The sequence below is a fragment of the Thamnophis sirtalis genome, unplaced genomic scaffold, assembly GCF_051295495.1.
Source record: "Thamnophis sirtalis isolate CommonGarterSnake01/CBP01778 unplaced genomic scaffold, rThaSir2_p1.2 scaffold_2, whole genome shotgun sequence".
NCBI lineage: Eukaryota > Metazoa > Chordata > Lepidosauria > Squamata > Natricidae > Thamnophis > Thamnophis sirtalis.
In genome coordinates, this window is record NW_028261382.1 from 4,010,170 (window position 1) to 4,031,635 (window position 21,466).

The 21,466-nt window shown below is 44.0% G+C and overlaps 1 protein-coding gene across 1 annotated transcript in view; it reads left to right on the forward strand.

The window, feature by feature from the left end:
• CCDC33 (coiled-coil domain containing 33) overlaps positions 1-21,466 on the forward strand; it is a gene marked incomplete in the record, with an annotated part of 103,756 nt that overhangs the window by 33,012 nt on the left and 49,278 nt on the right. The window contains 2 exon segments of the mRNA XM_087704040.1: positions 14,564-14,697; positions 20,384-20,493. Coding sequence (XP_087560166.1) covers positions 14,564-14,697; positions 20,384-20,493 — 244 coding nt within the window.

Here is a 21,466-nt window from a genome sequence, read left to right on the forward strand (position 1 = left end):
AGGTGCAGAAAAGAGATGGTTTTCTGGGGGGGTGGCTGTCTTAAATTATGACATCGTAGAAACTTTCAACGTCTTCATCTTCAGGCACAAAGGGACATACTTCTCCTTCTACATCCGGGGTGTCCAACCTTGGACACAGTGGGGAAATCTAAATTTTTTTGCCCACCGGTTCTGTGGGCGTGGCTTGGTGGGTGATCATGTGACTGGGTGGGTGTGGCCAACTTCTTTTCACTTTTGAAAGCAATCTCTGCCTCCTTCCTTCCTTCCCCTTTCTCTCTGCCTCCTTCTTTCTTCCTTCCCCTTTCTCTGTGTCTCCTTCGTTCCCCTTTCTCTCTGTCTCCTTCCTTCCTTCCTTCCTTCCTTCCTTCCTTCCTTCCTTCCTTCCTTCCTTCCTTCCTTCCTTCCCCTTTCTCTCTGCCTCCTTCCTTCCCCTTTCCCTCTGTCTCCTTCTTTCTTCCTTCCCCTTTCTCTCTGCCTCCTTCCTTCCTTCCTTCCTTCCTTCCTTCCTTCCTTCCTTCCTTCCTTTCCCTTTCTCTGTGTCTCCTTTGTTCCCTTTCTTTTTGTCTCCTTCCTTCTTTCCTCTTTCTCTGTGTCTCCTTCCTTCCCCTTTCTCTCTGTCTCCTTCTTTCCTTCTTATTCATTTCATTTCTGGCAGGAAAAAAATTCTTTAAAAAATGAAAAAAAAAAGCTTCAGACAATTGCGCGGATAAACTGTGAGTCGCGCAATCCTTGGAATTTTTTTTTTTTACTATTGGTTCACAGAACCAGGGACAATTGGCCAAACCGGGCCGAACCGGGAGGATTTTCACCCCTGCTTGAAGACTTGTGGACTTCAGCTCTCAGAATTCACCAATCAGCCATGGATTCAAAGCATTGTCTACACCAATGTTCTCATCTATGTTGGCTTGGCTATAAAAGTTGGCATCTTTCCAGGTTCTTCTCCCCATTGGATGAGTTTCTTAAGAATCTGTGTTGATCTTAATGCTCGTTCATTTTTCATTCTTCTTGCCTTCCTCCATTCTAAATATTTAGAGCTTTAAAGATATATCTATAGAGGTTTCATTCTGGCTCTCCCATTCAAAGTTTATTTTCAGTCCGAAGGATCTTCTATTATTAATAGATCTTTAATCGGCTTTTCTTGTAGGGGAAAGTAAGCAAATATCATTGATAAATAAATCAACACTCCTGTTTCTGAGGGCGAGCAGGATGGAAGCTTTTAAAAGGGGCTATTTTAAGAGTCTTTCTCCCTCCCTCCCCCTCCCTCCCTCCCTCTTTCTCTTCTCTTCCTCCTTCCCTCCCTCTTTCTCTTTCTCTCTACTTTCTCTGTATTTTCTCTTTCTCTCTTTCTCTTTCCCTTTCTTTCATTCTTTCTCTTACTTTCTCTATCTTTTCTCTCTCTTCCTCTTCTTCCTCTTCTTTCTTCCCTCTCTCTTTCTCTTTCTCTCTCTCCTTTCTCTATCTTTCTTTTCTCTTTCTTTCCCTTTCTCTCTTCCTCTTCCTCGCTCTCTTTTCTCTCTCTTCCTCTTCTTTCTCTTTCTCCTTCACTCTCTCTTTCTCTTTCTCTGTCTCCTTTCTCTATCTTTTCTCTTTCTCTCTTTCTCTTTCCCTTTCTCTCTTCCTCTTACTTTCTCTCTCTTTTCTCTCCCTTCCTCTTCTTTCTCTTCTTCCTTCCCTCTCTCTTTCTCTTTCTCTCTCTCCTTTCTCTATCTTTCTTTTCTCTTTGTTTCTATTTCCCTTTCTCTCTTCCTCTCTCTCTTTTCTCTCTCTTCCTCTTCTTTCTCTTCCTCCTTCACTCTCTCTTTCTCTTTCTTTCTCTCTCGTTCTCCTTTCTCTTTCTCTCTTCTTTCTCTCTCTTTTTCTCTTCCTCTTCTTCCTTCCCTCTCTCTTTCTCTCTCCCCTTTCTCTATCTTTCTTTTCTCTTTCTTTCTCTTTCTCTTTCCCTTTCTCTCTTCCTCTCTTTTCTCTCTCTTCCTCTTCTTTCTCTTCCTCCTTCACTTTCTCTTTCTTTCTCTCTCGCTCTCCTTTCTCTTTCTCTCTCCTTTCTCTCTCTTTTTCTCTTCCTCTTCTTCCTCCTCCTCTTTCCCTTTACCAGTTTCATCTTTAGCCTCCGGATGACAGCAGCTTTGTTCCTGCTTCCCACCCATCATTAGCATCTTGCTAATTCCCCCTGCTTACACAGCTGAGAAGGACCCGTTGCTAAGAGCAACTGACTCATTAGCAGGTTCTGCTCTCCCAAGGCCATTGCTAGGCCACTGTTTGCCTTGGCGAGGTTCCTCTTAAAGCCCCATTTCGTGCTCCTGGAGCTGAAATCAGCATCCTTTCAAATCACAACTGAGGTCCTTCCACCTCACTTTCTTCACCATGGTTACTGAAATAGATGTCTTCGGAGAACACACCTGATGCATCCCGCACAATTACTCCTGCAAACTGCCTACGGGGTGTGTGTGTGTGCTACCTGGGTTCATCTCTGCCCCTTTGACCTCAGGTGGGATGGGAAACACGATCCCAGCTTGGGTTGCCTTGGTGAAAGATGGACTGTGATGGAATGTTGTCGCAAGGCTCAGCAGGAGGAACACAAGGGTTGCAACAGCCTTGAGGAAGATGGACGAGGCGTCTCAAGGAAACAAAATAGGAGCGAATGGGGAAGGGGATTTTGCAGGATTTGTTCATTCAGTCCGTTCAAGAGTGGAAAGTTCTGTTTGTGACTTTAAGAGACTCTGTGCCAAGTGCTACCTTGCCCGGCGTTTGGAAACTAGTTATCTTTCTCCTCTTCCTCCCTCCTTCCTTCTCTCCCTCTCTCCTTCCTTGCCTCCCTCCCTCCTTCCTTCCTTGCCTCCCTCTTTCCCTCCCTCCTTCTCTCCCTCCTGCCTCCCTCCTTCCTTCTCTCCCTCCCTCCTTCTCCCCAAACGAGATAAGGTTCGTGTGGATAAATATTCCTTTGAAAGGCTGTTTGCTAAAGCCTGGCTGGCTCTGAATGAAAGGAATGATTCACAGCCGCGTAAATCAAAGGGGTTTTGCAGGGACCCAGATTCTGCTTCTTGCATTCTAAGGAAGCCTGGGGTCAGAACCAGGGGTTTGAAGCCTGTGAACCCCACCTCTGCTGCTTCTAGAACGTAGCTGAGCGGAGGGGAAGGAAAACCCTTCACTTCTTGGGTTTGGATAGGAACACAAGCCGGGAGTGATTTTCCTGTGGCGTCCTGTTCATTTTAATCTCGCACATTGTCACTCGCCTGCTGTGTTGAATGTCATTTGCGCCTAGAGGCAAGGCCTGGATGGTGAGAAGCTCAGATTTGCCAACGCTCCGCTTTCCTACGCAAGCATGCCCTGTGATTTGTGTCAGAAATGCAATTTCCAACCCCCACCCCCTCACCCCCACGGCTCTAGAGACAAATGTCATAATTGCATAAATGGTACGAGACAGACGCCAAGAGAGGAACGCAGGAGATCTGGGAGGACGCACGCTCCTTCACTGATATACCGTTCTCTCTCAGCTTCCTTATTATTTCATCTTTTTTTTTTTAAAGGGGGGCTACAGGAATGAATCAAGATCCTTTGCTTTTGGTCCTGGTGTCGTTTAGGACCTGGAGGTGGCCTGAACAAGCATTCAGAATCCTTGATATCTCAAAATGTTTGTAGTGTCTGGGCTGCGTTGCAGGAAGCCAGCTGAATTGAGTCTGGTGAACAGGAAATATGCAACAAGGCAGAGGGAGGTCACCACCAAAATAAATAAATAAACCAGGAACCAAAGAACAACCAAAACTCCCCCACAATCAACAGATCAGGATGAAAGGACTCCAAAAATGTGGAAAGACATCTAAGCTCCAGCAGGTTTCTTCAAGAAAAACGGAAGGACTTTTCAGTTCTTTTCAGTTCTTTTCTTATTTGGAAATGTCTAATGGATACCCTTAGTAAGTGGAATCAATCTAAATTAGGAGTCAGGACTGAAGGACCACAAAGATGTGGAAGGACACCTGAAACTCTGGAAAGTTTCTTCAAGAAGAACTGAAGAAGAAGCTCCTTCTTGTGTGGAAAGATCTAGTGGACACCCTTAGAAAGTGTAGTCCATCCAAGTTGGAGTCCACCTTAATTATGGGCCAGGATTGAAGGACTGCAAAGATGTGGAAGGACACCTGAACTCTGGAAAGTTTCTTCAAGAAAAACTGAAGGAACCTTCAGCTCCTTCTTGTGTGGAAAGATCTAGTGGACACCCTTAGAAAGTGGAGTCCATCTAAGTTGGAGTCCACCTAAATTATGGGCCAGGATTGAAGGACTGCAAAGATGTAGAAAGACACCTGAACTCTGGAAAGTTTCTTCAAGAAAAACTGAAGGAAACTTCAGCTCCTTCTTGTGTGGAAAGATCTAGTGGACACCCTTAGAAAGTGGAGTCCATCTAAGTTGGAGTCCACCTAAATTATGGGCCAGGATTGAAGGACTGCAAAGATGTAGAAAGACACCTGAACTCTGGAAAGTTTCTTCAAGAAAAACTGAAGGAACCTTCAGCTCCTTCTTGTGTGGAAAGATCTAGTGGACACCCTTAGAAAGTGGAGTCCATCTAAGTTGGAGTCCACCTAAATTATGGGCCAGGATTGAAGGACTGCAAAGATGTAGAAAGACACCTGAACTCTGGAAAGTTTCTTCAAGAAAAACTGAAGGAAACTTCAGCTCCTTCTTGTGTGGAAAGATCTAGTGAACACCCTTAGAAAGTGGAGTCCATCCAAGTTGGAATCAACCTAAATTATGGGTCAGGATTGAAGGACTGCAAAGATGTGGAAGGACACCTGAACTCTGGGAAGTTTCTTCAAGAAAAACTGAAGGAACCTTCAGTCTAGGCTTAACTTCTCAAAAATCCAGGACAGTGTTAGAAAATTGTCCCTACCTACCATGTGGGTGCCATAACTCCATCCTGCCTGCAACCTGACATCGCCCATTCATAGCAGCCTCCTTGTCCCCTGCTCCCCCCCCCAAAAAAACTTGCCCAGACGAACATCGTTGTCCGAAAATGAAGCGGACTTCAAGAAAAAAAAAATCTGTGAAATTGCCCTATCAGCTTTTTTTTTTTTCCCAAAGCAAGACGAGACAAGAAAAAAAAACACAAATCTATTTTCTCGGTGATCAAACAGTAGATGAACTATCCAAGGGGTGACTTCACAAAGACCTTTGCAATTAGCGCGCTGGGCCTTTGAAAATTGCTTTCTAAATCTGCAGCAGGCAGTTGGTGGAGCGATTACAGATTATGTTAGGATCGAATGTTAAATGCATCTGGTTAGTATCTGATTAATTCTTAATGTACTCCTGGTTGTTTATACGTTGGTTCCTAATCAAAGGGAACGGTCCGTTTGTTCTCTCTTGAGTACGCCTTTCTCTATTCTTCTTTCTGCTTTCCATTTGTTTCTTAGTTTTTGCATGGAAGGATGGAAGAGTTGTGTTGTTGTTATTGTTGCTGTTGGTGGTGGAATTGCCCAGGTAGTTGCTGGCAGGTAAACACTATGCAAATATCTTTTTTTATTTATTTTGCAAACGTTATATAAATAATAGCATGCACCAAGAGCCTGAATCTATCAGAGCATCCTATGTATATATTTACATGGGTGCACACCAGTGGTGGGTTTCAAATTTTTTTAGAACCTCTTCTGTAGGTGTGACCTGCTATGTGGGAGTGGCTTGCCAGCCATGTGACCGGGTGGGAGTGGCCAACTTGTAAAATGTGGTGAAACACACTTAACAACGCTCTTGCTTAGCAACCAAAATGTTGGCTCAGGAACTCTGGCATTGAAGTGTGCAAGTCTTAAAGCTGTCAAGTTACAAGACCCTTGCACCCTTAACCCTTTAGGAAAAAAAAACCCCAGGGGTGTTCAAACTTGACAGCTTTAAGACTTGTGGACTTCAACTCCCAGAATTCCTCCTCTCACTCTTCATCTTGATGATGTGCGGACGGGAGGGGGAAGGGAGCTGGAACCGGTTCTAAAAGGCACTGTAGATTTGTGGAACCTCTTCTATAGAAGAGGTTAGAACTGGCAGGAACCCACCCCTGACTTATTCCAAAGATTAAGATGAATCCTCTTCCAAAACGTATCCATGTCATTTACATTGACAGTTTGAGACGGAACCTACAATACTACATTGTTCTAGAACAGTGTTTTCCAATCTGGGCAACTTTGAGATGTGTGGACTTCAATCTCTAGAATTCCCCAACCAACATGACTTTCGAGAGTTGACGTCCATACATTTCAAAATTGGCTCAGTGTGAAGAGAATGACCTGGAGCACAAATGTGATGGAATGCACCATTCCATGCACCAGAGGTTAGAACTGGCAGGAACCCATCCCTGGTACACACACACACACACAAACACACACACACACACAAACACACACAAAGAGGGGATGGAGAGAGAAAGAGATCTCAGTTTTGCATTTCAGCCTGATACCCAGAATTTCATTACAGAGGCAGGGGAAAATCCATAACTGTAATCACAACGAGCACCGTAAGCGTTGGGCAGTGTGTTTTGCACAGAATAAGGATAACAATGGTGCAAGGTTTCATCAAATTTTAGCTTTGGCTTGCAAATCTTCCTGCTTTTGCATTGGATGAGTGAGTCCCTTCTGCTCAGCGCGCAGAGGCTGAATTCTGTTTGAGAAGGAAAATCCCATATGAAGAACGGTTGCAGGAACTGGGTATGTCTAGTTTGATGAAAAGAAGGACCGGGGGAGACATGATAGCAGTCTTTCCAATATTTAAGGGGCTGCCCTAAAGAAGAGGGAGTCAAGCTATTCTCCAAGGCACCTGAGGGCAGGACAAGAAGCAATGGGTGGAAACTAATCAAGGAGAGAAGCAACTTAGAACTAAGGAGAAACTTCCTGACAGTGAGAACAATTAATCAGTGGAACAGAAGTTGCCTCCAGAAGTGGCGAGTGCTCCAACACTGGAGGTTTTCAAGACGAGATTGGACAACCCTTTGTCTGAAATGGTGTAAGGTTTCCTGCCTGAGTAGGGGGTTGGACTAGAAGACCTCCAAGGTCCCTTCTGACTCTGTTATTCTCTGATTCTAAATTGTACTCGTGTGCTTCTTGGCTTTCGGGCCTGCAGATGTTTTTCTTCCCAGTGCCTGCCCATCTTCATTTTCATTCATGGCAAACGCCTGTGGTCTCGGCAGCATTTGGCTGGTTGTAACAGTTGGCACCAGGCAGCTGTTCACATTTCCCTGCAATGAGAAATGGCTCGCACACCTCTCGCCTTCTCCGTGGAATGGGGTTTTTTTTGGAGAAAAGGCAGCAGTGACCTTCTACCAAAGCTGAGCATGAACAGAAAATGAATGAGGGAGAAATCAGCAAAAGCCGAACTTGGGGGCTCGGGGAGAATGAGGAGGTTCAGGGGAGCCTCTCTTGATGCAGTGTGATAATGGCACAATGGTTAGATGTGAGGTCTAGAACACTAGTTGACTCCCCAAATTACATTTCTCCATCAGAGGTGAATCATCTTTGTGAGACTAAGATGGGGACACCAGGTAATATGAAGGGAGACAGAGGTTGGAGAGAAAGTTGGAGAATAGAAAAGCATAGAAAGCAGAGGAGGGGAATAGAATAGAATAGAATGTAGAATAGAATAGAAAATAGAATAGAATAGAAATAATGGAAAATAGAATAGGAAATAGAATAGGAAATAGAATAGAGAATAGAGAATAGAGAATAGAGAATAGAGAATAGAGAATAGAGAATAGAGAATAGAGAATAGAGAATAGAGAATAGAGAATAGAGAATAGAGAATAGAGAATAGAGAATAGAGAATAGAGAATAGAGAATAGAGAATAGAGAATAGAGAATAGAAAATAGAATAGAATAGAATAGAATAGAAAAGAGAGAATAGAGAATAGAGAATAGAGAATAGAGAATAGAGAATAGAGAATAGAGAATAGAGAATAGAATAGAATAGAATAGAATAGAAAAGAGAGAATAGAGAATAGAGAATAGAGAATAGAGAATAGAGAATAGAGAATAGAGAATAGAGAATAGAGAATAGAGAATAGAGAATAGAGAATAGAGAATAGAGAATAGAGAATAGAATAGAAAAGAAAGAGAATAGAATAGAATAGAATGTAGAATAGATAGAAACAGATCAGGGGTGGGTTCCTGCCAGTTCTAAGCTCTTCTAGAGAAGAGGTTCCACAAATCTACAATGCTGTTTAGAACCGGTGTCAGCTCCCTCCCCCTCTAGTCCGCACATCATCAAAATGAAGAGCGAGAGGAGGAATTCTGGGAGTTGAAGTCCACAAGTCTTAAAGCTGTCAAGTTTGAACACCCCTGGGGTTTTTTTCCCTAAAGGATTAGAGGTGCAAGAGTCTTGTAACTTGACAGCTTTAAGACTTGTGTGCTTCAAATGTCAGAGTTCCTGAGCCAACATAACTGGAGAAGGAATTCTGGGAGTTGAAGTCTACAAGTCTTAAAGCTGTCAACTTTGAACACCCCTGGTTTTTTTTTTCCTAAAGGGTTAGGAGTGCAAGGGTCTTGTAACTTGACAGCTTTGAGACTTGCGTGCTTCAAATGCTAGAGTTTCTGAGCCAACATTTTGGTTGCTAAGTGTTGTTAAGTGAGTTTCACCACATTTTACAAGATGGCCACGCCCACCCAGTCACATGGCCGGCAAGCCACTCCCACAAAGCAGGCCACACCTACCGAAGAGGTTCTAAAAATTTTTTTGAAACCCACCACTGACACAGATAAAACCCCAAGTGCTTCAAGGACCCTCTAAAAAGGATGCAAATGACCAGCTGTCTGCAAGGAGTATAAATCCTTCCGTTCCCCACCGTCCGGTCAGAGCGGAAGAAGCTTCTCGGAGGAGAAGCGAAACCTCTTCAACAGAAATAAAACCAGAAAGTCCAGTTGCCTCTTGAAAAAAAAACACCTGTAGGACAATCCCAACCTGGAGGATGGAGAATCTCCATAGACGAAGAGGCAAGGAGAGAGAGAGAGTAGAATTTCTGAGCCAATCTTATTGATCTTCACCTGGAGCTTTCTCCAACTTTTCATCCTTAACTTCGTCCCGATCTTGGCTCTGCAGTTGCCATGGATTCGGCTGTTTGATTTTTATCGGGGCTACCGATATCCGCCCTAGAAAAAAAAACGGTGGGCCTAGGGAGTTTATTCTTAATTTTAATTGTTTCTTTGTCTTGCTGTGAGCCGCCCAGAGTCCCGATGGCAGTGGGCGGCATACACATTTTATTAAACTTGGAAACTTGGAAACCAGGATCCATTATTAATGCACGGGTGGTGCAGGAGGCCCTTTGGAGGTGGAGAGCGGGAGGGTGGGGGTGGGGAAAGGGTCCAAGATGAAAGAGGGAGGGAGGGAGGGTCGTAATCAGGTGGTCCGCCTTTACCTAGCGGGGCAATTTCTGGCTGGAGTCACACGCGGCCAATTACAGAGTTTGAAATGCCAGCAGCTACACTTAAGAAGGCGAAGGAGGGGTTTTAGAAAGAAGGGGTGGGGAGAGAGAGAAAGAGAGAGAGAATAGAAGGGAGACTAAGAAGGAGGAGAGGGGGGTTGGGTGGGAAGGTTGGGAAGATACAGGAGGGCTGTCTATCTATCTATCTATCTATCTATCTATCTATCTATCTATCTATCTATCTATCATCTAACTATATCTTTATCATCTGTTTTTCTGTCTGTCTGTCTGTCTCATCTTTCTCTCTCTCTCTCTCTCTCTGTCTCTCTCTGTCTCTCTCTGTCTCTCTCTCTCTCTCTTTCTCTCTCTCTCTCTCTCTCCCCTTTCAAGCGAGAACCTCATTAACACATGGCAGGAGGGCCAGCCTGGGGTTCCATTAAAAGGGTCTCGCCAGCCGCAGGTGGGTGGGTGCGGCAGCCGAGAGGCCAGGATCAAATGGCTTGAAAGAAAACCGTCATTAAATTTTCATCGGCTGACTGCCCGGAGAAGAGGCAATTCTGGGATGAGTGGATCACAAGGGAGGTGGCTTGCAGAGGGGCCTGTGTGTGTGTGTGTGTGTGTGTGTGTGTGTGTGTGTGTTTGATGGGGAGGGGCATCAACCCAAGAAGCTTTCAAAGACCTGGGAGTCCAGGAGAGCAGCTGGGGGAGATGAGTTGGAGGGATGCCTTGAGAGAGTTGATGGACAAGAATCATCTCGCCATCATGCCACCCACCTGCAAGGCTGGTGGAAATGTTTAGTAACCTGTCCCGCTCTTAAGTGTTGGAAACGGGAGTTCGCGTCTTTTTGAGGGACAACGGACAGAGGGGACCTAAAAAGAGAAGAAAGGGGCCTTCGCGTGCTTTAGAAGAACTGGCCACTCTCTTCTTTGTAGAAAACTTTGGATGTCAATTAGCTGAAACGCATCCCCCATCTCGGAAGAGGTGCTGCCCACGTGTGCAAATGTGAGAATGCCTATTTCAAGAGGAACCCTGGGGCAGTGAATAATCCCCCTTTCCCTTCCTTTCTTCCTCCCTCCCTTCCTCCCTCTCTTTCTTTCCTTCCTTCTTTCCCCCCTCCCTCCCTTCATCATTCTTCCCTCCCTCCCACCCTCTATCCATTCATTCTTCCTCCCTCTCTCCTTCTATCCTTCCTTCCTTCCTCCTTCTCTCGCACTATCCTTCCTTTCTTCCTTCCTTCTTCCTTCCTTCCTTCTTTCCTTCCTCCCTCCCTCTATCCATCCATCCTCCCTCCCTCTATCCTTCATTCCTTCTTTCCTCCCTCCGTCCATCCATCCATCCATCCATCCATCCATCCATCATTCTTCCCTCCCTCTCAACCTCTATCCATCCATTCTTCCTCCCTCTCTCTCTCTATCCTTCCTTCCTTCCTCCTTCTCTCGCACTATCCTTCCTTTCTTCCTTCCTTCTTCCTTCCTTCCTTCTTTCCTTCCTCCCTCCCTCTATCCATCCTCCCTCTATCCTTCATTCCTTCTTTCCTCCCTCCCTCCCTCCCTCCATTCATTCATCCATCCATCCATCATTCTTCCCTCCCTCCCACCCTCTATCCATCCATTCTTCCTCCCTCTCTCTCTCTATCCTTCCTTCCTTCCTCCTTCTCTTGCACTATCCTTCCTTTCTTCCTTTCTTCCTTTCTTCCTTTCTTCCTTTCTTCCTTTCTTCCTTTCTTCCTTTCTTCCTTTCTTCCTTTCTTCCTTTCTTCCTTTCTTCCTTTCTTCCTTCCTTCTTCCCTCCCTCCCTCCTTCCTTCCTTCCCGAATTGCTCCTGAATTGGCATGTCAGTTGCATTTCCATGCTTGCAACTGAAGGATATAATGACGTTACATCAATTAACGCTCTCCCAACACATTGGTCTGAAGGAAGTTGCAATTTCTGATCCAATTAATAGCTGCATTTTAAGACTCTGTACAGAAGGGCAAGGGGAACAATGAGCTGAGGTTTACGGTAAGATGATAAATTCTTCAGAGATGCATGACAGTTAGTATTTGGCTCCTGACCATGATGGTGTCAACTCTGAAGTTGGCCTGATTGAGTCCTTTTTCTAGCCTCTGTGCAAGAAGCCCTCCTGGTGTTGATAGCTTTCGCTCCCCTTCTCTTCCTCCTTTCTTCCTTGCTTGACTCATTCTCTCTTCCTGCACGGAAATCTTCTTCTGTACTTGGTAAGAGGCATTAATGCAGTTGGATAGTAACATGCATAACAATCACCATCTCCAGGGAGTTGAAATGCTGTGATGAGAATGAAGTGCAAATGATGGCATTGATTAGTTGGAATCAATAGAAATCCAAAACTGAAAAGCCGTCACAGCAGACGCAGGTAAAGTATGGACGTTTCTCACTAAGGAATATTCATAGATTTCCTATTCCAGCCTCCAGTTAAACAGAAATAAGTACACAAAGCCCTTGTCCAACATGCTACACGTATTTAGCAGATCCATTCACTTGCTTTTCTTGTGGTTAGTCAAAGAATCCAAAACTGGTAATCCAGCCTGAATATCTGGCCGACTGTGCCATGAACCATAACAATAGCAATAATTTGCAGCAACTTTCTCGTCAAGAATTGGTTGGACAATTCATCCAGTTTTACCACGAGAAAAGACCTCAGAACTTCGATGCAACAAAACTTTGGGAGTTTGGAAGGATTTCTCTGTAAAAAAAAAACCAAAGTGGTCATTTTTAGATTTTAGATTTTATTTATTATTTATAGGCCGCCCTTTTCCCTGAGGGGACTCAGGGCGGCTTACAATTCATGGGAGGGGGTGTGCAAGACAAAACATAAGACAGTACGTGAATAAAAAAATAAACAATAAAACACAACTTTCATTCAACATTCGGGTGGGGCGGATTAGAATCTTTATCCCCAGGCCTGACGGGATAGCCAGATCTTAAGGGCTGTGCGGAAGGTCTGGACGGTGGTGAGGGTGCGAATCTCCACGGGGAGATCGTTCCAAAGGGTCGGAGCTACTACTGAAAAGGCTCTCCTCCGCGTAGTCGCCAGTCGGCACTGACTGGCGGATGGAACTCCGCTAATTGCAAAGTTGTGTCCGACCCATCGCGACCCCATGGACAACGTTCCTCCAGGGCTTCCTGTCCTCTACCATCCTCTGGAGTCCATTGAAGCTCATGCCGACTGCTTCGGTGACTCCATCCAGCCACCTCCTTCTCTGTCCTCCCCTTCTTCTCTTGCTCTCCATCGTTCCCAGCATGAGGCTCTTCTCCAATGAGTCCTTCCTTCTCATTTGGTGGCCAAAGTCTTTGAGTTTCATCTTCAGGATCTAACCTTCTAGAGAGCAGTCAGGGTTGATCTCCTCTAGGAATGACCGGTTTAGTCAGTCTTTATCTAAATCTATCTACCTATTTATCTACCTACATATACATCTATGTTGTTGTTAGTTGCAAAGTCATGACTGACCCATCACGACCCCATGGACAACATTCCTCCAGGCCTTCCTGTCCTCTACCATCCTCTGGAGTCCATTGAAGCTCAAGCCGGCTGCTTTGGTGACTCCATCCAGCCACCTCCTTCTCTGCCGTCCCCTTCTTCTTCTTTTGCCCTCCATCGTTCCCAGCATGAGGCTCTTCTCCAATGAGTCCTTCCTTCTCATTTGGTGGCCAAAGTCTTTGAGTTTCATCTTCAGGATCTAACCTTCTAGAGAGCAGTCAGGATTGATCTCCTCTAGGATTGGCCAGTTTGATCACCTTGCAGCCCAAGGGACTCACAGGACAGGTCATTTGGAAGCAAATTTTGCTTCCCAAAATACAGCTGTTTGCCTTACCCCAATGCAGAACTGGGACCGAAAGGTTTGAATAAGTTAGGGAATAGACGTCACTCATGTTCAGAGCCCAGCTCTCTCCCTGCAGGAAAACCCAGTAGCTTAGCTCAGCATTTCTAGGTTGAGATGGGAATGACCTTTTTTTTTTTTAAATCTGAAACCTTGGGGAGCTCCTGCCAATCAATGCAAATTATATTAGGGCTGTAAAATAAATTACACCAGGTCTGGAAATAAGTTATGGTAGAGAGAGGTAAAATAAATGGTTCTATGGATGGAAATAAATTACGCCAAGGAGGGTGGAATAAATCTGCCAGGAAGGTTGAGTAGGCAGTACCAGAGAAGGTTCTGGGGCTATCTTTCATACTTGGCTGGGGGAGGCTCTGCAAATTGAAATGCTGATCTGGCAAAATGCCATTCAAGAGAGCAAGTCTAGGCAAACGCTGGGGGCAAAATCTTTGCTTGGGAAATGTATATTAAAAATAGGTTGGAGGCATTGCATTACAAAAAGTAGAAATGATACCATATGTAGCTGCATAGACTAAAATGCCAAGGCGTCTGTTAAGGCAACTAGGTTTATTGAAGGAACATAGAAACCAGCCAAAACTATTTACTAGAAAGATAGGGTAGGGTAGGGTAGCGTAGGGTAGCGTAGACTAGACTAGACTAGACTAGAATATATAATAGACTAGAATAGAAATAATAAAATAATGAAGTAATAGAATAGAATATAGAATAGAATAGAATAGAAATAATGAAGTAATAGAATAGAATATAGAATAGAAATAATAAAATAATGAATAGAATAGAAATAATAAAATAATAGAATAGAATATAGAATAGAATAGAATAGAAATAATGAAGTAATGAAGTAATAGAATAGAATATAGAATAGAAATAATAAAATAATGAATAGAATAGAAATAATAAAATAATAGAATAGAATATAGAATAGAATAGAATAGAATAGAATAGAAATAATGAAGTAATGAAGTAATAGAATAGAATATAGAATAGAATAGAATAGAATAGAATAGAATAGAATAGAAATAATAAAATAATGAAGTAATAGAATAGAATATAGAATTGAATAGAAATAATAAAATAATGAATAGAATAGAATAGAATATAGAATAGAATAGAAATAATGAAATAATAGAATAGAATATAGAATAGAATATAAAATATAGAAATGGAGTAGAGTAAAGCAGAGCAGAGCAGAATAGAATATAGAGTAAAATATAGAAATGAATAGAATAGAATAGGAGTAGAGTAGAGTAGAACAGAACAGAACAGAACAGAACAGAACACTACCTACCAAGTACCCAAATTATGTCACATCTTCCCTTCTTCTCCATTTGTAGCAAAACCACTTCAGAAGAAGACAGCAAGCAGTCAGCTCAGGCAGTGACCCACGTCTCTGCACAACCCACGTACGCTCCAACCTGGGAGGAAAGAGTGACCGTGGAAATTGACTCCATCAAGGCAGGAGAAGAAGGTGGGGCCGCTTTGGAAGATCTGTGAAGCTTGGTGGGACTGAATGAACGAATTGAAGGGAGGAGGAGGAAAAAGAACCAACCCAAAACAAGAAGGATAGATTCAGTCGTGGTGACGATGGGGGAAGGTTGGAAACTCTTAAGGATCAGGTTGGGGGGTGGGGGGTGTTGAGGGTCCTGGAGAACATCTACACGGTCCTTAAGAGTTGACGCCAACTTGATGGCACTTCATCAATCAATGGGATGCAAGAGTTTAAAAAGTTTGCGTGCCAAACTGAAAGGAATTCGGTGGCATAAACACATGAGGTGGTACCCAGCTAGCAGATTGTGCATGCAGAGTTCTGCTCCTGAATCCTTCCTTTCCCCATCAAGAAAATGAGTCTATATTTAATAATTGTCTACCAAATAGTCCCGCTTATCTCCTAGCTAGGAACCGGGATCTGTGCTCTGCTATCTCTGGCTCGTTCCCTCCTAGCTCCGTTGCCTACCTTAATGGGGAAATGATGATTGATAATTGAGGTGTTTTCCCAAGACGGTAACCATCCGTCCTGGTGGCTTGGTCTTTATTCTTCCAAGCTGAGCGATGTTATGCGGGTAATCATAATAATACTAATGGCATTAGAGTTAAGCAATTAGATTAATGCCAGACACTGGCGCAACGAAGCCAGCCAGTCGTAGCACTCCAGGTAATTCCATTACGGCTACTGATTCAGTGAAACAAGACAGTGTTTGATGTACTCCGCTACCTATCTCAGCCCCAGAAGGAAGAAGATGGGGCCTTCTGCAGAGTTTCAAGGTTGGTTCCCTAAATCCAGTTGGAGGAAGCTGCTTTCCTAGGCAAGGCAATGGGACAGGGGTATCGACAGGACAGGTCAAAAGAGTCAAGATGAGGGCCAGGGTTGCGTGGACCGGGACCTGCTCCTTTAAGGGTGCAGCACCCCCAAAAGGACACACACCCCCCGCGAGACCTGGAGATGCCCTCCGAGAAAAAAGAAAAACATCTTCACCAAAAGACCTGTCAAATGCTTCTGCTGGAGAGAAAGTTTTCCCTATCCGATCTAGGGCATCTCCGTTTCTTGGCGTTGTCCAAAGTCAACACTGGAGTCATGTGGCCAGCAAGGCTGTATGCCAAAAGGTCCATGGAAACAGGGGTAATAGATTCTGGTGTTTCTAGCCCCATCTTTGCGTGACCCGTCAAATGCGCGCCCAACAAATGCGCGCCGAGGAAACCGCGCCCGCCATCAACAAACAACATAGTGGGACGCGAAAACAACATTGTAAAGGGTTAGGATTAGGGTTATAATGTTGTTTTCACGTCCCATTATGTTGTTTGTTAATGGCGGGCGCGGTTTCATCAGCGCAGATTTGTCGGTGAACCCATCTTTGTTGCCCTGCTTACAGAAACTGCCTCTCCGGTTAACCCTGGTCACATTGTCACAGCTAAGGCGAAGCGCCCATCGACGTGAGTGTCGTTGACTTGGCCACCCCCGCCCGCTCACATGATTACCGAGCCCCGCCCACCCAGCCGGTCATTAGGGCAGAGAACCTGTTCTTAAATTATTTTAATCCCACCACTGGATTTCACCCTTCCTTCTCTGACCAAGAGGTTGTGAGGTTAGGTGGTGGACATCCAGGCGGCATCTGAAGTCACGGTGTTCTTGGAGTTGGTGATTGCAATCAGAAAGAAAATGAATTGATGGGAGGCAACTCCAGAGAGAGAGAAAGAAAAGAGAGAGGGAGGGAGAGAGAGAGGGAGGGAGAGAGGGAGAGAGAGAGAAGAGGGAGATACAAAGAAATCCATGTTTTGGGCAGGAGCCGGGCAAGGCTGTTGCTCGTGGTTATCTATTTAGTCCTAGTTACGTGGTGCCTCTGCCCCCTCCCTTCACCAGTGGGGGGGTCACACAGAAAGCGACTGGCAACTAATGATTGAGGAAATGAAGCTGTATTCATCCGTTGTCAAGGCTCACAGGAGAGGCAGGCCTGCCTTCTTGGGCAAGGGATTTGTGGGACAAAGAATAATGGCCACGGCGAGAACAACCCTGCTGGGGGGGTGGGGGGAGATAATGAGACAGGCTGGCAGACAGGCTGGAGAGCATCTCCCGACGCAAAGCAACAAGGTCTCCCTGGCTTGGGACTTCCTTAATAAGGTCAGATTGGAGCTTCAGCTGGATTCTCAGGAAGCTCAGGAAATGCTATGGAGCAGTGGTGAAATCTAAATTTTTTCTCCCACAGGTTCTGTGGGCGTGGCTCGGTGGGAATCATGTGGCTGGGTGGGCGTAGCTATGTAGTCATGTGACTGGGGGTTCAAAAGACGGAAATTCACTTTAACAATGTCCTGCTGGAGCAGGGGGTTGGACTAGATGGCCTCCAGGTGACTTCCAGCCCTGGATTGCTGTGCTCTTTCAAGGTATCCTCTGAAGCTGGGTCTAATGCCAGGTTTGTGGTCCTTCCTCCCTCTCCTTTTCTTTCTTTCTTTCTTTCTTTCTTTCTTTCTTTCTTTCTTTCTTTCTTTCTTTCTTTCTTCCTTCCTTCCTTCCTTCCTTCCTTCCTTTCTTCCCTCCCTTCTTTCTTTCTTTCTTTCTTTCTTTCATTCTTTCCTTCCTTCCTTCCTTCCCTCCCGGTTTTTCTCCCATCCCTCTTTCTTTCTTTCCTTCCTTCCCTCCCATTTTTTCTCCCATCCCTCTTTCTTTCTTTCTTTCTCCCTTCCCTCCCTTTTTTCTTCCCATTCCTCCCTCTCCCTTTTTTCTTCCCATTCCTCCCTCTTTCTTTCTTTCTTTCTTTCTTTCTTTCTTTCTTTCTTTCTTCCTTCCTTCCTTCCTTCCTTCCTTCCTTCCCCCCAGTTTTTCCTCCCATCCATCTTTCTTTCTTTCTTTCCTTCCTTCTTTCCTTCCCTCCCATTTTTTCTCCCATCCCTCTTTCTTTCTTTCTTTCGCAGCACCCGCACCCCCACCCCCATTTTTAGCCTAGCAGGCCTCAGATAATCCTCCTAAGAGCAAAAAACGGACCCCAAATGCTAAAAGAAAAAGTAAAAAAAAAAACTTTGTATCATTGTGCAGCACAGCTGATCATCAGAACATTGTTAAGCATTTTTTTACTACCGGTTCAGGCCAACGGTAGCATTTTTTATTACCAGTTTGGGTAGTACTGGTTCGGTTTGTTACCGGTAGTTCCAGTTGAAATAACAGAAGAGGACTATTTCAACTTATCAAATTCTGAAAACTCCCCATTTTGAGTCCACTCAAAAGATTAACTCTCTTCCACTCGATTTTCACAGAAATATGGTTCAACTTTCATTGTCTGGCTTTGCTTTCATACTCTTAAATTATTAAGTTTCTTATTAATCTTGAAGTCTTAGCTATTGGGGTGTTTATTTTTGATGGAGCAGTCAAAAAAAGATTTTAATTCTATCATGCCCCAATTTTCTCATTGTCTAATAAATGCCTTGCATGTTTGAAGTTCATTTTTTATTTTAACAGAGCGCTATTGCAATTCCTTCTCTTCCTGTCCCTTCCCTTCTTCCTCTCCCCTTCTCTCCCCCTCTTCCCCCCATCTCTGGCAACGTTACAGGAAAAAAAATAAAGGTGGGGTGGAAAAAATAAACGAAACATACACAAATGTGTTCGAAAGGAAGAGAAAGAAAAGGCTTCGGATGGGAATGGAAGTTAAGGTGTATTTTTGCAGATAATAATACAAACATTTACAATCCTTTTAAGGTGTTTTTTTTAGCTCTTTCTACCACAGCCTAACATAACTATTCCCTGTGGATATCCCACCCCACCCCCGAGATGTAAATTCCAAACCAAAATGTAGACACTATCAACTATTTATCACACCTTCGTCTTCCCTTCAAGTAGTGCCTGATTACAGTTCAGCACCAAGGACAGCGCTCTCTGCTCGGAAGACAAGGGGAGGGGAGGGGGTCCCCAAGGATTGGGAGCCTCTTCAGGCCCCTTTTCACACGTACAGCTAAGAATAATGAGTTTTATCAAGGGAATGAATGGGAGCTTGTGTTCTTTGCCTGGGCCTTTTGTTCCACACAGCTTTTAAAACTTTGCTTAGCGGTGTTAGAAATTCATAAGGTGATGATAATTGGCGAGATTAGAAATTAGCACATGGGTGGGGGCTTGTGTCAGATGACAATACAATGGTTTTCCTACTGCAATTATAATGCAGTAGACATGTAAAGTGATGGATATTGAGATATCTGTCTGAATCTATCATCTCTCTCCATCATCTCTCTCTCATCTCCCTCTCTCTTTCTGTCATCTCTCTCATCTATCTATCATCTATCTATCTATATCTATCTATATCTATCTATATCTATCTATATCTATCTATATCTATCTATATCTATCTATATCTATCTGTCTGTCTGTCTGTCTGTCTGTCTGTCTGTCTATCTATCTATCTATCTATCTATCTATCTATCTATCTATCTATCTATATCTAACATCTATATCTATATCTAGCTATCAATCAATCTATCATCTATCAATCATCTATCTATATCTCTATCTATCTATCTATCAATCATATATCTATATCTTTATCTATCTATCTATCTATCTATCTATCTATCTATCTATCTATCTATCTATCTATCTATCTATATCTATCATCTATCTACTACATCTATCTATCTATCTATCTATCTATCTATCTATCTATCTATCTATCTATCTATCATCTATCTTATCTATCCATCTATCTTATCTATCCATCTATCTACATCTTCATCTATCTATCTATCTATCTATCATCTATCATCTATCATCTATCATCTATCATCTATCATCTATCATCTATCATCATCTACATCTCTCTCTCTCTTTCTCTCTCTCTCTCTAACATCTATCTATCTATCTATCTATCTATCTATCTATCTATCTATCTCTCCATTCATCCATCTATTTATCTATCTATCTGTCATCTATCACCATCATATCCCTCTTTCCTATCTATCTATCTATCTATCATCTATCTATCTATCTATCTATCTATCTATCTATCTATCTATCATCTAACTATATCTTTATCATCTGTTTGTCTGTCTGTCTGTCTCTCTCATCTCTCTCTCTCTCTCATCTCTCTCTCTCTCACTCACTCTCTCTCTCTCTCTCTCTCTCTCTCTCTCATCTCTCTCTGTTGATGGAGTTCTGAACTCTCAGTAACTAACAAGCATTTGGAATAGGTTTATGAGAGATAAACGAACAAAAACACCAATCAATTTTGCAACAACTAGGGAAGGGTAGATATTTGGCTCTCTTTCCAATTTTAAAAGCAGCCCCCTCTGCTCTAATTTTTTTTTACCAGAGGAGCATCTTTTAGAGAAGGGCTGTTAATCCACCCGACTCCATTATTTGTCAGGTCGCAATCAGCTGCCACCCTCCCCATTGAAAACCGTGCTTTCTCCCCAGAGCAGGGCAAACAATATAGAAAGGACCAAAGAATCTGCATTCTCTTTTTTTTTCCCCTTTCATGTGCCTAATAGCTCCCCTGGGGGAGTTATTTAGATTGGGGAAATGGCAGGAAAGGCTGGGAGATTAAATGTCACCGCTCCGATCAAAAGCAGCAGCCTGGCGCCCCGCTTGCTTTCAAGGAAAGAAAATAAAAATGAAAAGAGCTGACCACGATTCTTGCTCTCGCTGGCATTTTTGTGGCTTAATCTGACCGCCTTTGTCTTTCCAGATGTGTCTCTCACTGTAGCTGACAAGGACACCAAAGAAATTCTTGCGAAATACAACATCCCTGTGAAATACCTCCGTCCTTTCCATCATTACCACTGCGCCTTGGTGCTGGTGAGTCATGTAAGCCAGAGGTCTCCAACCCTCTGATCGCAGACCAGTGGTGGGATTCAGCCGGTTCGCACCTATTCGAGAGAACCGGTTGGTAACTTTCTAAGCAGTTGAGAGAACCGGTTGTTGGAAGAAATCTCCTTTTGTTTTTCTCAACTTTACAGGGCTAATCCTGTAAGGAAGGCAGGAAGGAAACATTCTGGTGTTGTTTCTAGCCTCATCTTTATCGCCCTGCTTACAGAAACTGCCTCTCTGGTTAACCCTTATTCCATTGTAATAGCTAAGGTGAAACGCCCACCAACGTGAGTGATGTTGAGTTGGCCATGCCCACCCAGTAACATGACCACCAAGCCCCACCTACTATGCTGGTCATTAGGGCAGAGAACCGGTTGTTAAATTATTTGAATCCCACCACTGCCGCAGATCAGTACTGGTTCACGGCCTGGGTAGCCCAGCTGGATGTGAATGGTGGGTGTGCGAATCCTACTGTAAACTCTTACCATATGCGGGATCCAGGTTGCACGCTGCTCCTCTCCACCCACCATCCTAGTCCGTGGAAAAGTGGTCTTCCATGAAACTGGCCTCTGGTGCCAAAAAGGTTGAGGGCCGCTGATGTAATCTACCTGTTTATACTTTAAAGGAGAATATTTGCAAGTAAGGGTTGGAATGAGGGGCTATCCTGCTGATGTAATTTAGTTTGTTACCTCGTTCGGGTAATGAAAGATCTGCAAGAAAACAACCAAGCTCAGAGAGCACCAAGGTCCCCACAGTTCTCCTCCCCATCCCCTCCAAACGCCTCCTTCTCCTCTTTCTTCTTTTTCTCCTCCTCTTCCTCCTTCACCACTCTCTTCTAGTACTGATGATGTTACCTAGTGGGGTAATGAAACAAGCTCAGAGAGCACCAAGAATCCTTCCCCTGGAGTGGGGAGGGAATGGAGATTTTGCAGTATCCTTCCCCTGGAGTGGGGAGGGAATG